The following is a 12,094-nucleotide window of genomic DNA, read 5'->3' as shown; positions in this document are numbered from 1 at the left end:
CGCACAGCTGCTAGGGAACCTTTGTGTCCTGGTGTCAGTCCCCACCAAAGATGCTGGTGAATGGAGGTGGGGGGTAGCCAGCATCCCGGATCAGGACAACCGATCAGATTTTTTAAATTGTAAGTAACGAGAGTGATCGCCTCCAGAAAGCCAAAGGTTTGTTGGCGTTGGATGTGAGGGAAAGTGATTGACTCCCTAGATCTGGAATCGTTTGTTTCTCAGCACCCCACCCCAATATGGCTTTTGATTCAGAAACTCAAAGCTCTCACCATTCCTGGAATCCCAAACGCTGAGCAAGAGATTTCTCTCCGCCAACCCTTTCCATTAGGTAAAAAGATGGGACCAAACAAAAAGCGGTCCTTATGTGTTGAAACTCAGGAAGTAAGGGGGAAGGTACACCTTGATGTTACAGCTTCGGACGCGGAGACACTTTGGGTCGCTCTCCTACCCGCACTGATTTACACCCTGGGAGATGCTCGCCTTCCAGCCAGCAGTGAGCTGGCAGAGACTCTGATCCAGCCTCGGGTACCAGCTCCTGCAATACCCGCGCAGAGCGCAGGAATGACTCCTGCGTCAAGGGCAGGCCCGGATACCGAGACTCCAAACCCTGTTCTCTTAAACTCCAGGGTCATATAGACACAGGGATTGATTCCCCCAAACTAACTTTAAAAAACGCCAAATCAACAGCAACAGCAAAATAGGTTAAATAGAAAAGAAACTTGAAGACAACTCGATCCAATTAATAAATGCTTAATTGAATTAGTGTCACCTTTCATCAGCCAATAGAAAAGTCCCCTGGATGTGGGTCTGCGAAGCCCCTCCCTGGCCGCACGTATATAAAGCAGCCAGCGACAGCTCGCAAGTTTTCAAAGGGTCCAGTAGACCAATGGTTTGGCAATAGGGAGACAGCCGAAAGGCGAGGGCTAGTCGGTAAGCCGGAACAAAGATCTAAGTTTTTTTGTGGATTTTTCCCCCTTCTCTCCTTGGTATAAATGTAGGGGTCTTAAGGTAAGGCGGGCAAGGGAAGGAAAAACAGACTGCTTCTTGCTCGGCGTCCACCTTCCACTACAAACTTCGCTTGAGCAAAGAACGCTAGATTGCGGGCGCGCGCGTTAGCAGCGGGTGTCCTGGTGCGCAGGTGGGCAGCCCAGGCGTGGGAGGAAAGGGGAGTTACCTTGCCCTCGGAAGAGGGCGCTGGCTCCCCCATCCTGCCTTTATAATAAGGCCACCGGAGGAGAGGAAGCTGCCAGCAGCCTTCTGCGATTTACAAAGCATGCAGTTAGGAGAGCCGCTCCTGCTGAGCTCTGTGAACCTGCCCGGTGCGCACTTCTACTCGCTGGAGAGTGCGCGAGGAGGTGGCGGCGGAGGAGGAGGTGGAGGAGGAGGCGGCGGAGGAGGAGGTGGCGGGAACATCAACCTCCTCCCCAGCGCTGCGCCCTCGCCACAAAGGCTGGACTTAGACAAAGCACCCAAGAAGTTCCCGGGTAGTCTCCCGTGCCAAGCGGGGAACGCAGAACCCTCAGCCGGGAGTGCCGGGCCCCCGGCGGCCATGCTCAGTGACGCCGACGCCGGGGACACCTTTGCCAGCTCCTCCACAGTGGCCAAGCCGGTCCCAGACGGTCGCAAGGGCTCCCCCTGCGGGGAGGAGACGCTGCCCTCTGCCGCCGCCGCCTCGGCCACGACGGCCACCGCGCGCTACTCCATGGACAGCCTGAGCTCAGAGCGTTACTACCTTCAGTCCCCGGGACCGCAGGCCTCCGACCTAGCGGCGCCCTGCTCGCTCTTCCAGTACCAGGCTGCGACCGGGGCGCCCCACGGATCTGTATACCCCGCATCCAATGGCGCACGGTACCCCTACGGCTCCATGCTGCCCCCAGGTGGATTCCCCGCCGCCGTGTGCCCACCGGGTAGGGCGCAGTTTGGCCCCGCAGCCGGCGCCAGCGGTGGCGCGGGTGGCAGTAGTGGCGGGGCTGGAGGTCCCGGCGCCTATCCCTACGGCCAGGGCTCTCCGCTCTACGGGCCGTACCCTGGAGCAGCAGCAGCGGGATCTTGCGGAGGATTGGGGGGTCTAGGGGTTCCCGGCTCCGGCTTCCGCGCCCACGTCTACCTGTGCAACCGCCCTCTGTGGCTCAAGTTCCACCGTCACCAAACTGAGATGATCATTACCAAACAGGGCAGGTGAGAGCCTCGTGGAGGGGCCCCCAGGGTGCCGGGATCCAGGTAGAGCGAGTACTCCTGGGGAAGGCCCCGGGCTGAAGGACTTACTGACTGCTCTGCTTGGAGTGTTTTTCCGGGCACACTAATGGGGGTTGGAGGGGACACAGCATTTCCAAAGTGGCGTCCTTTTCGGTCCGCACACCTGTGGCTTGGATCGAGTGCTAAAGTTCCAGATGCTCTTTCCTCTAAGTCAACTTCATCTGGACTTACAAGGAGGAGGCCGAAGCGAAAATTATGGAAGTGGAGCCACAAAGGTGGATCCACAGGATCCATCGGCTCCTCGGGGATGGGAAGAGCACCAAAGCTGGCTGCCAAGTACTTGAGCTGCTGTTGTTTCAAACATCTTGGTCTTGGTGGGGCACTTATGTCAGATGTACAGGCCAGAGAAGTCCGGTTCCGGTGGTGGGTAGGTAGACAGGCTCTGAAACCAGATTTGGGGGGATGGGGGGCCTTGGGGAACAAGAAAGTACTGGTATACCTTCAAACTGCTGACAGTTATTTCTGGAGGAAGTGAGGGGTGGGTCCTGGGAGACAGGCACTCAAAGGGGACTTTTATCTTATGTGTGTTCTTTTGTGTGTATGCACATGTATGTGTATGCATGTGTACATACACAAAAAGTTCATACACACACAACTTAGTGCTCTGCGGTGCTTGTGCATTGAAAATAAATTTCGACATTCCAGGAAGAAAACCATTAAGTGCCTGAAAGGGCAGAGACCTTGAGTGGGTAGAGGTCTCAGAGAGGCAAGAATTAGAAATATACTGATTTGGGGGCCAGTTATTTCAGAAAAGAGGGAGATGTTCCAAGAATTGCCAATTCAAAACCATTTCTGTGGTTTGGGGCTACATTTTCTGTTTACTAAAGACTTCTACGTATCTCACTGCTGCTCTCCCAGGTGTGGGGGTAGGGGGTGGGGCGGACCGGGCCTGTGCTGGTGTAGCCTTGAGCACCCGGATTTAAATCATTTCTCCTGGTTCTGTTCCTTCGCACAGGCGCATGTTTCCTTTCTTGAGCTTCAACATAAACGGACTCAATCCCACCGCCCACTACAATGTGTTTGTAGAAGTGGTTCTGGCCGACCCTAACCACTGGCGCTTCCAGGGAGGCAAGTGGGTGACCTGCGGCAAAGCTGACAACAACATGCAGGGTGAGGAAAGGAGAGGTCTGGGGGAGCCCTTTTGTAAGAACAAGTCATATTTAAATCAAGCACCCCACCCCCAAGCTGAGGCAAAGAACTGCTAGTATGATTTTCCTTCTGTTGACTGAAAGAGAATTTCTCAGTGCTATATCTTGCTTACCATTATGTATAGAACCTTTACTGTGACCTACCCTGTTGTGTTTGAGAAATGGATAATCAAATAAGGTTCTGGGTTTGGGGAAAGACTCTTGGCATTTTAGTATTCTCTTGAGAAAGCCCTGGCCATGTTTAATTTAACCTGTAAAAGTATTCTATCGGGTATTGCCCTTCCAACTTTAGAAGGCCCCAGATTAACTTTCAAGAGTCCTGAGCTCTCATGGTGGCTTATGCCTTTAGTGGAGGCAGATGGATCTCTGTGAGATCAAGGCCAGCCTGGTCTACATAGTGACTTCCAGGGCAGCCCAGGCTGCAAGGAGACCCTGTCTCAAAAAGTCAAAAAAAAAAAAGGCATCTCCTCTTGGCTCTGTAGAGATACTAGTGTTAGGAGTGCCTTGTTTGCGGAAGGCTGGAAGCTCCCCAGGCCCTGGGAGGGCGATGAATGGTGTCCTGCTGTTCACTGATTTCTGGAAGCCATAGCTCCTGGGGGAGGCCAAGGCAGTAAATTCAGCCCTTAAGTCTTGCCTCTAGCTAACAGGCATCCCTTCCCCCCCTCCCCTGTTACTAAACAGTCCTACATATATATGCTTGTGTTTTGCTTCATTTTTCTCTTAGGCAACAAAATGTATGTTCACCCAGAGTCTCCTAATACTGGTTCCCACTGGATGAGACAGGAGATTTCCTTTGGGAAGTTAAAACTCACCAATAACAAAGGCGCAAATAACAACAACACTCAGGTAGAGTAACAGAGGAAGAGGGGGTATCTTCTGGCTGGGGCCTCTTTTCTAAGGAGAGGCCATAATCTTCACTGTGGTTAATTAAATATTTACAGCTGTGACTGTTGCTTGCTTTTTTAAAAAAAAAATTATTTACCTTTTATTTTCATTTTCTTACTGATTTTCAATAATAGGGAGTTGACTATTAGGCACAGAAATATCAAAATCTTGGGAGGAACTTAGGGAACCAGGAAGAATGTTTATCAAATACACATCTGTGGGATTTTGCTTTTATTTTTTGTTTGTTTTTCTTTATGTTTGAGACAGGGCCTCTAGTAGCCCAGGCTGGCTTTGAACTCCTGTTTCTCCTACCTCTGCCTCTCAAGTACTGGGATTATAGTTGTGTGCCACCATGCCAGGCTCATAGTTATGTTTTTAAGTTTCAAAAGTTATGATGCTAAGAATCCTAAAAATGACAATAAAAGAGCAAGCTGTTTGTGGTGTGGAGCAAACAGAAATCCCATCCCCAAATACATAATTTGTTAAAATTTACTTTTTAGTCTTTAAAGAGACTTTAAAATTTGGCAACTATTCATTTCTGTTCCATTTCCAGATGATAGTCCTTCAGTCTTTGCACAAATACCAACCACGACTGCACATTGTTGAAGTTACAGAGGATGGAGTAGAGGACTTAAACGAGCCTTCTAAGACCCAGACCTTTACCTTCTCAGAAACACAGTTCATCGCAGTGACGGCCTACCAAAACACTGATGTGAGTGTTCCATGCCTGGCAAGAGTCTCTATAGCTAGGTCTAGCAGGATAGTGTACTCAACTACTATTCTTCTTGCTTATCTAGATTACTCAACTAAAGATTGATCACAACCCCTTTGCAAAAGGCTTCCGGGACAACTATGATTCGTAAGTACTGTTGCTGTGCATGATCATCTCTTTTCAAGTCTCATTTCCCAGGCTCCAACTGGCCTCGTACCTGAAATGACCTTGAACTTCTGATCCTCTGGCCTTCACCATCTCTCCCCTAGTTCTGAGATTACAGGCATGCCTTACCACACCTGGTTTTATTGGTGCTGGGAATCGAACCTAGGGCTTTGTGCATGCCAGACAAGCACTCTACCAATTGAGTTTCAGCTCCAAACTCCCTTGTCTTGGTCATCTTTGAACAGGACACAAATCTTCATTTTGCTGAATATATGTTCTAGTGTGAGCTTTCACATTTGGGGTTTGTACCTATTTTTATTTTCGTTTTTTTCTCAGATATACACACATAACCACGTGTTGGGGATTGAATCTGGGCCTTGTGCATTCAAGGCAAGCACTCTACCACTGAGTTATGTCTTCAGCCCTATTTTTTACATTATTTTGCCTTAACTAATCTTGCTTTAGAATTTTACAGCAGGTTTTGTTCAAAGCTTATACATGAAGTGTCTTTTTATCTACATTTGAATAGAGATTTGGAATTTTTCGAATCTGCATTATTTGTTTGTGCATTTTTCATTTGATCCAACTTTCAAAAAATGATTTGTTTTTATTTTTAAATTATCTATATGGTATATACATGTGAATGCCAGTGCCCTCAGAGGCCAGAGGCCTCAGACCCCCTGGAGCTGGCATTATAGGCTATTGTGAGCTGCTAGAGTTGGATGCTAGGAACCAAGCTTGGGTTCTCTGCAAGAACAATACAGTTCTTAACTGATGAGCAATCTTGAAATTCAACATTTTTTTTTAACATTTTCTTTATTATTTTTACTTTTTCTGTATGAGTGTATTGCCTACACGTATGTAAGTGCACCCATGTCATTGCAGTGCCTGTGGAGGTCAGAAGAGGGTGTTGGTTCCCCTGGAACTAGAGTTACAAATGGTTGTTAGCTACTATGTGGGTACTGGGATTTGAACCCAGGTCACCTGCAAGAGCAGCCAGTGGTCTTAACTGATGAGCCATTTCTTCAGTCCCTACATCCAACATTTTCTTATTCTCATAACAGATATTTTAACTCCTTCCCTTTTTTTCACATAAGGAAAACCTTATAGCTAACAGGATGTATTTTTCAGATCATTGATTAGTAAGGCCCAAGGCCCAAGGCCTTAAAATATGAGCTGCTGAGTCCCGTATTCAGTGTTCTGTACATTACATTGAAAAGGGATGGTCGCTTAGCCCTTTGTGTTGGAAGACAAAAGGACAGTTTCCTTTTGTTTGTTTGTTTGTTTGTTAATTTATTTAGAGACAGGGTCTCATATATCCCAGATTGGCTTCAAACTTATGTAGCCAAGGATGACCTTGAATTTCTGATCTCCTATCCCCACTTTCCAAGTGCTAGAATTCTTGATCTCTGCCACTCCCGGTTTATGTGGCACTGGTGACTGAACCCAGGCCTTTGTTCATACTAGACAAACAACTCTACCAACTGAGCTACATCCCTAGCACCTGATTTCCTATAGTTTAAATACCTAATGCCTAGGAGGATACTTTTCTTTAAAGACTAGAAGATGTGGGATGGGTCAGTGGTTAAAAGTAGTGCTTCTGCAGAAGACCCAGGTTTGGTTTCTCAGCACCCACTTGGTGACTAGTGACAGTCTGTAACTCTAGTTCCAAGGGATCCAACGCCCTCTTCTGGCCTCTGCAGTCATTACATGATATGGGTGTACTTACATACATGCAGGCAAAACCCTATACTCATAAAATAAAATAAATAAATTTTAAAAATTTAAAAAGAAAAAGAAGAATTTTCCACTCTCACTCTGTTAGGCTTGAACATACCAGCCTTCTCAGCTCACACAGCTGACACAAGGCTCTTTGATTTCTGGGAGGTGGTTTTCTGGGGGACAACATGAGGGTTTTTTTTTTAAGTGTTTCTCTTTATATTGTAGCATGTACACCGCTTCAGAAAATGACAGGTTAACTCCATCTCCCACGGATTCTCCTAGATCCCATCAGATTGTCCCTGGAGGTCGGTACGGCGTTCAAAACTTCTTCCCGGAGCCTTTTGTCAACACTTTACCTCAAGCCCGATATTATAATGGTGAGAGAACCGTGCCACAGACCAACGGCCTCCTTTCACCCCAACAGAGCGAAGAGGTGACCAACCCTCCCCAGCGGTGGCTTGTCACGCCTGTCCAGCAACCTGGGACCAACAAACTAGACATCGGTTCCTATGAATCTGAATATACTTCCAGTACCTTGCTCCCATATGGTATTAAGTCCTTACCCCTCCAGACATCCCATGCTCTGGGATATTATCCTGACCCAACCTTCCCTGCAATGGCAGGGTGGGGAGGCCGAGGTTCTTATCAGAGGAAGATGGCCGCCGGACTACCATGGACATCCAGAATGAGCCCTCCCGTGTTCCCAGAAGACCAGCTCTCCAAGGAAAAAGTCAAAGAAGAAATTAGCTCTTCCTGGATAGAAACTCCCCCTTCCATCAAGTCTTTAGATTCCAATGATTCCGGGGTGTACACCAGTGCTTGTAAGAGAAAACGCCTGTCTCCCAGCACCTCCAGCAATGAAAATTCTCCCTCCATAAAGTGTGAGGACATTAATGCTGAAGAGTACAGTAAAGACACCTCAAAAGGCATGGGGGGCTATTATGCTTTTTACACAACCCCCTAAAGAGTTATTTTAACCTCATAAAAATTAGCTAACGTTTTCCAGATGAACCTGGTGGTGTATTTTTTTGTTGTTGTTTTCTTTGCCTAGGTGGCCAAAAAGACATTTACCTTTCACCTTTGATGTATCCTGTTTCGTGCAATTCTCTAAAAGAAGGTGCCAAAGCGTTCGATTGCTGCAGGTAACTGAAGCAACCTAGCATTTTTTTTTTCCTTTGTAAAATAAATGAAGGACTTGAGAAAGTGTTTTAAAATTCAAAGGTTGTTTAAGGTGCTGGATTTATTTATGGGAAACAAGAAACATTCAGAGAAAGCAAGCAGGCTGTGAATGCCTGGTGCTATCCAATGAGTTAAAAAACAAAACAAAACAAAAACCTTTGGTTTTCATTTCTTGTAAATCTTTTAGCAAACAGGAGCCCAGAGTGTTAAGGTATTTTTGATTCAGGAAGAGGACTAGGCCTTAAGTTTCAACAATGGACTTTCTTGCTCTTATCTTCAGCTAGGGGCTAGAGGCTAGGCCTGAGAGTCAAGGGAAAACTTCTGTGAAAGTGTCTAGTCTTACCTGCATTTGATTCCTTCCAGGCTTTTGGAATAAACTATGCTTGTCCAAGAGATGGCCATGTTTACTGGGATGTTATGAACCAGCAGAGGAGCAGGGAGGAAGAATTTAAGTGTACAGTTGTGTGCTTAGACACTGTAGAATAATCTGAAATAGATTGTACAAATTCAGCTGCATAGGTATCTGAGATCATGTAAAACTGGTACTTTGGCTTTGTAAAGAACTTGCAGATCAGCCATCATAACTGCAGGGTTAAGAGGCGCGCTCTATCAGCTCTGATATTGGGGGGGTATTCTGTTTACTTCTTAGTTATTTGGCTGCCTCTGTACTCACTTGAACCATGCTTAAGGAAAACCCATTTCCTCCTCTTCCTTGGCCAGCCCCACTTCCAACTTCAGCTATGTGAAGAAATTACAGTCTGAGGCCACAGCTCCTATAGACTATTTAGAGATCTTGGATTTTATGTACAGTCTTAGTCATTTTTAATAAATGTGGTTCAATAAGGTAATGAATATAGCGCTGTCTTCTGTCCTACGGGTTTTAGTCTTTCTTTGCTTTAAAAAAAATCTAAGTTGCTTCCCCCTCTACCCTCTTCCAGACTCTCAACAGTTGCATCTCCAAGCCCCCCACCCCCCCAACCCCAGAAGGCACTGGAATCTGAGACTGTGGTCCTGAGGGAAGTAGGGAGGGGATATTTTTGTTTACCCCCGCCCCCCTTGAAGATGAATGGGACCTACTTCCTCCTCCCACTGGGAAGTGTGGACAATGGGTGTTGGCTGGGGGTGAGCTGGGGAAGGAGTGTTTGCCCTGGAGATGCAAGATTGCACGCTGCTGGTTTAATCCGAGTTTCCAAGCCTCCGCCCCTGGCCCTTAGTACTTTAGTTCCCTCAGCCTTTTCCTGGGTTTGCTTGAGGCTACCAGTTCCTGAACCCACGTAGGCTCCCTGGGAAACCCCGCGGCCTTCTGAGTGCCTAGGACGTCCAGGCCGCAGAATCCCTGCAGGGGCGTAAAGGTCATGCACCTTAAGGTTTTTGCTCCCACCAGCGGCTTTTTCGACGTGATATAGCTACTGACCTGGGTACTTTGCCCTCAGCCAAATTTCTCCCTGGATGCTAAGGGTTGGGTGCAGGCTGGGGGTGGAAGCGTCAGTTGCAAAGGAATATCCAGTTGTCCAGTGCAAACAGCATCTGGACAGAGGTGCGTCTCACTCTTAGCTCGGCTTCCATCCTCTAGAAGCCCGAAGGGTTCCCCATCGCCTGGCTGAACCCTAGGTGTGAGGAAGACAGGAGTGGAGGGCCCTTTGTGGTGCCCCACCCCCGCCCCCCACCCCACCAGAAGTCCCGCCAGGCTTATCAGCAGAACGCTTAAAGCCCAGCTTGCAACCCTTGAGCCCCCTTCTCCCCCTGGGGTAAAGGTCTGGCTGGGAGGGTCATTCCTACTGCGGAGCGCGGAAATGCAGCTGCTAAGAGGATTAGCTGCGGGGAGCCTAGCAATCAGCCTGGCCCTCCTCCCCTTCTGCGCCCAATTAAGGCGGCCCGGAGACGTACCTGAACTGTGGTCAGTCTCCCACCCGCTACAAACATGTGGAGCCAGAGTCCTTCCTGCGCCACCACTGAACTTGGGAGCCTCTGGCTGCGCATTTCCAAGGGTGCCCGCTCAAAACTTTTGGGCAATGCCACCCCGAATTTTACCCGAGTGCTGGGGTGAGCTTTTTGATTTGCTCTTTAGTATATATTTGCGTGGATGAGATTAGGCTCGGAGAGAGAGAAACACTTCGCCTAACCTAGTCATCATCAACCCCCCGACCTTTCAACACCGTCGTCCAACCTCTGGGTTATCAGGAATGTCAAAACTATGCTCTGCAGGTCCTGTCCTCTAGAAAACCCGAAAATGCTGATCACACGGCGGGATAAAGAGGATTCTGGCCCTAGTCTATTTCAAGTCCTGTATATTTTTGCACCGTACAGTAAAAAGAACCTAGTACTTGTGAAAAAGTCCCTCACAGTGTTTAATAGAAACGTAAATGGCTGAGTGGCCCCAATTAACACCTTGTGATAAGACATTCCTAAGACGGAGTGTCAGACACCAAATTGTGAAGAGATGTATCTAATTAATCCACCTAGGATGACACCGATAAATAAGCCTCCATTTAAATAAAGATCAAGGGCTCGGCGCCCGGCTTGTTTACATTCCCCACCAGGACCCGTGCGCGTTTGTTGGGGTGCGGGATGCTCCCCGCGCCGGACTGAGACACCGGCCTGGGGGATCTGCTGGCTGGTCCTCGCTTCTCCTAGGCTCTTGCGACCAATAAAAAAAACACCTATTGAAACAGATAAACCGCAAAGAAAGAGGAAAAGACACACACACACACACACACACACACACACACACACCAAATAAAAACAATTCGTAGTTGGAAATATGTCTTCATTGCCAAATGGTTCTGGTTGTTTGAGGTAAAAAGAAAAGGTATTAAAAAACAATCACATAATCCCCGAATTAATTAGTTAATTAATTTGCTTTGGGGAGAATTTGGTGCAGGACTTTCCTGCGATCCACACGCGTTAGCGCTGGTTCCTTCTCGATGGTTCCAGGATTTCTCCACCTTGGTGTCAAAGCCAAGGATTGCTGGGTTGGAAGGAAGCTGTTCTTGGAGTGGTAGGGAGTCTCGGTGCCTGGAAGGAAACTAGGGAAGGCGGGAAGAATCAGAAAAGAATTCCTGGCCGGAGGGGAAGCTGCTTGTTAGTTCCCCAGAGTCTTCATCCTTGTTGGAGCTGCGGTGGGAGAAATTTCTGCAGTAATTTATGTCCCAACAATTCAGCTCTCAAGACTCCAAGTTTGTTGTTAGCCCATTTTCCCTTCTTTCTGGACGCCTTTGATTAAATTTTAAAACTCGAATAAGGGTAGGCTCGCGGTCGTTTCCCTCCTCTGCAGTCTCTTAGATCTTTCTCAAACAGGGGGAAGAGGAGAGACGCATTCGTAGTTATTTTTTTTTTTTAAAGAAAAGAAAAAAGTCCCTGCAGGTGTAATGGAGATGCTGGTGAACAGAAAATTCCCGCATCTCCAGACTTCTATCCACATTCGGCCCCCAGTAGGTACAATTCAGATCTTTCCTTTCAGATCTGCCCTCTAGGACGCTGCCTCGGCTCCCCTTCCGGGATGGTACCACCTACTCCTCCGCCCCGCTGCACTCAGAGTCCAAGAACTTAGCTGTCAGCCCGTGGAGATTTCTAAATTATCAGGATAGTTTTTAAAACGAAGTTTAAAAAAAAAAAAAAAAGTCTTGCCAAACCCAAGGGAACCCCACCCGCCTCTCGGTCCCCTCTTGTCTAAATTTTCAAATATGCTAAGTAACCTTTCCACCTGCACGGGTCTTTGCCGGTTGTCAGATTTCTTCCCCTCCTGGGGAAGAGGCCTCCGCTCAGCGCGCAAGCGCTCCGGGGCTTGCACGCTTCCCGCCTGAACGACCTGGTCCAACCTAGGTCCAGGAGCCAAGCAATTAAAGGCCCGCAAGTCTGACTTGAAAGACGCCTTTTCTTCATTCTGTTTTCTTTTTCCTCCTTTTCATTTTTTCTTTAGCCTTCTTTCTTCGTTCTTTTATTTTGGGGTTTTGAGTTTTAAAAATGCGTTTTTATTAATTCTTTGAGAAATTCATACAGTGTGTTTCGATCGTATTTACCGCCCACT

The 12,094-nt window shown here is 47.8% G+C and overlaps 1 protein-coding gene across 2 annotated transcripts; it reads left to right on the top strand.

Annotated features, from left to right (window-relative positions):
• Nucleotides 1-1,258: 1,258 nt before the first annotated feature.
• Nucleotides 1,259-8,870, top strand: Eomes (eomesodermin). 2 transcript variants are annotated; one of them, XM_008840333.3, is made up of 6 exons: nucleotides 1,259-2,178; nucleotides 3,212-3,366; nucleotides 4,129-4,250; nucleotides 4,843-5,001; nucleotides 5,087-5,148; nucleotides 7,171-8,870. In XM_008840333.3, the coding sequence occupies exons 1-6, from the start codon at nucleotides 1,274-1,276 to the stop codon at nucleotides 7,850-7,852; spliced, it is 2,085 nt and encodes a 694-aa protein (XP_008838555.1). In that variant the 5' UTR covers nucleotides 1,259-1,273; the 3' UTR covers nucleotides 7,853-8,870. The 2 variants fall into 2 exon arrangements, with proteins under 2 accessions (XP_008838555.1, XP_008838554.1); XM_008840332.3 differs by having other exon boundaries at nucleotides 7,114-8,870.
• Nucleotides 8,871-12,094: the final 3,224 nt, after the last annotated feature.

This window comes from Nannospalax galili, unplaced genomic scaffold, assembly GCF_000622305.1.
Source record: "Nannospalax galili isolate Female #2095 unplaced genomic scaffold, S.galili_v1.0 scaffold419, whole genome shotgun sequence".
In the NCBI taxonomy this organism is placed as follows: Eukaryota; Metazoa; Chordata; class Mammalia; order Rodentia; family Spalacidae; genus Nannospalax; species Nannospalax galili.
This window is presented reverse-complemented; position numbering and strand designations above follow the sequence as displayed.

Excerpts from the sequence above, each read along its gene's own strand:
- Eomes (XM_008840332.3), top strand. The coding sequence starts at position 1,274 with ATGCAGTTAGGAGAGCCGCTCCTGCTGAGCTCTGTGAACCTGCCCGGT. Across the intron at positions 4,251-4,842 it reads CAAATAACAACAACACTCAG|ATGATAGTCCTTCAGTCTTT; the intron begins GTAGAGTAACAG and ends TTCCATTTCCAG. Across the intron at positions 5,149-7,113 it reads TTCCGGGACAACTATGATTC|CATGTACACCGCTTCAGAAA; the intron begins GTAAGTACTGTT and ends TTTATATTGTAG.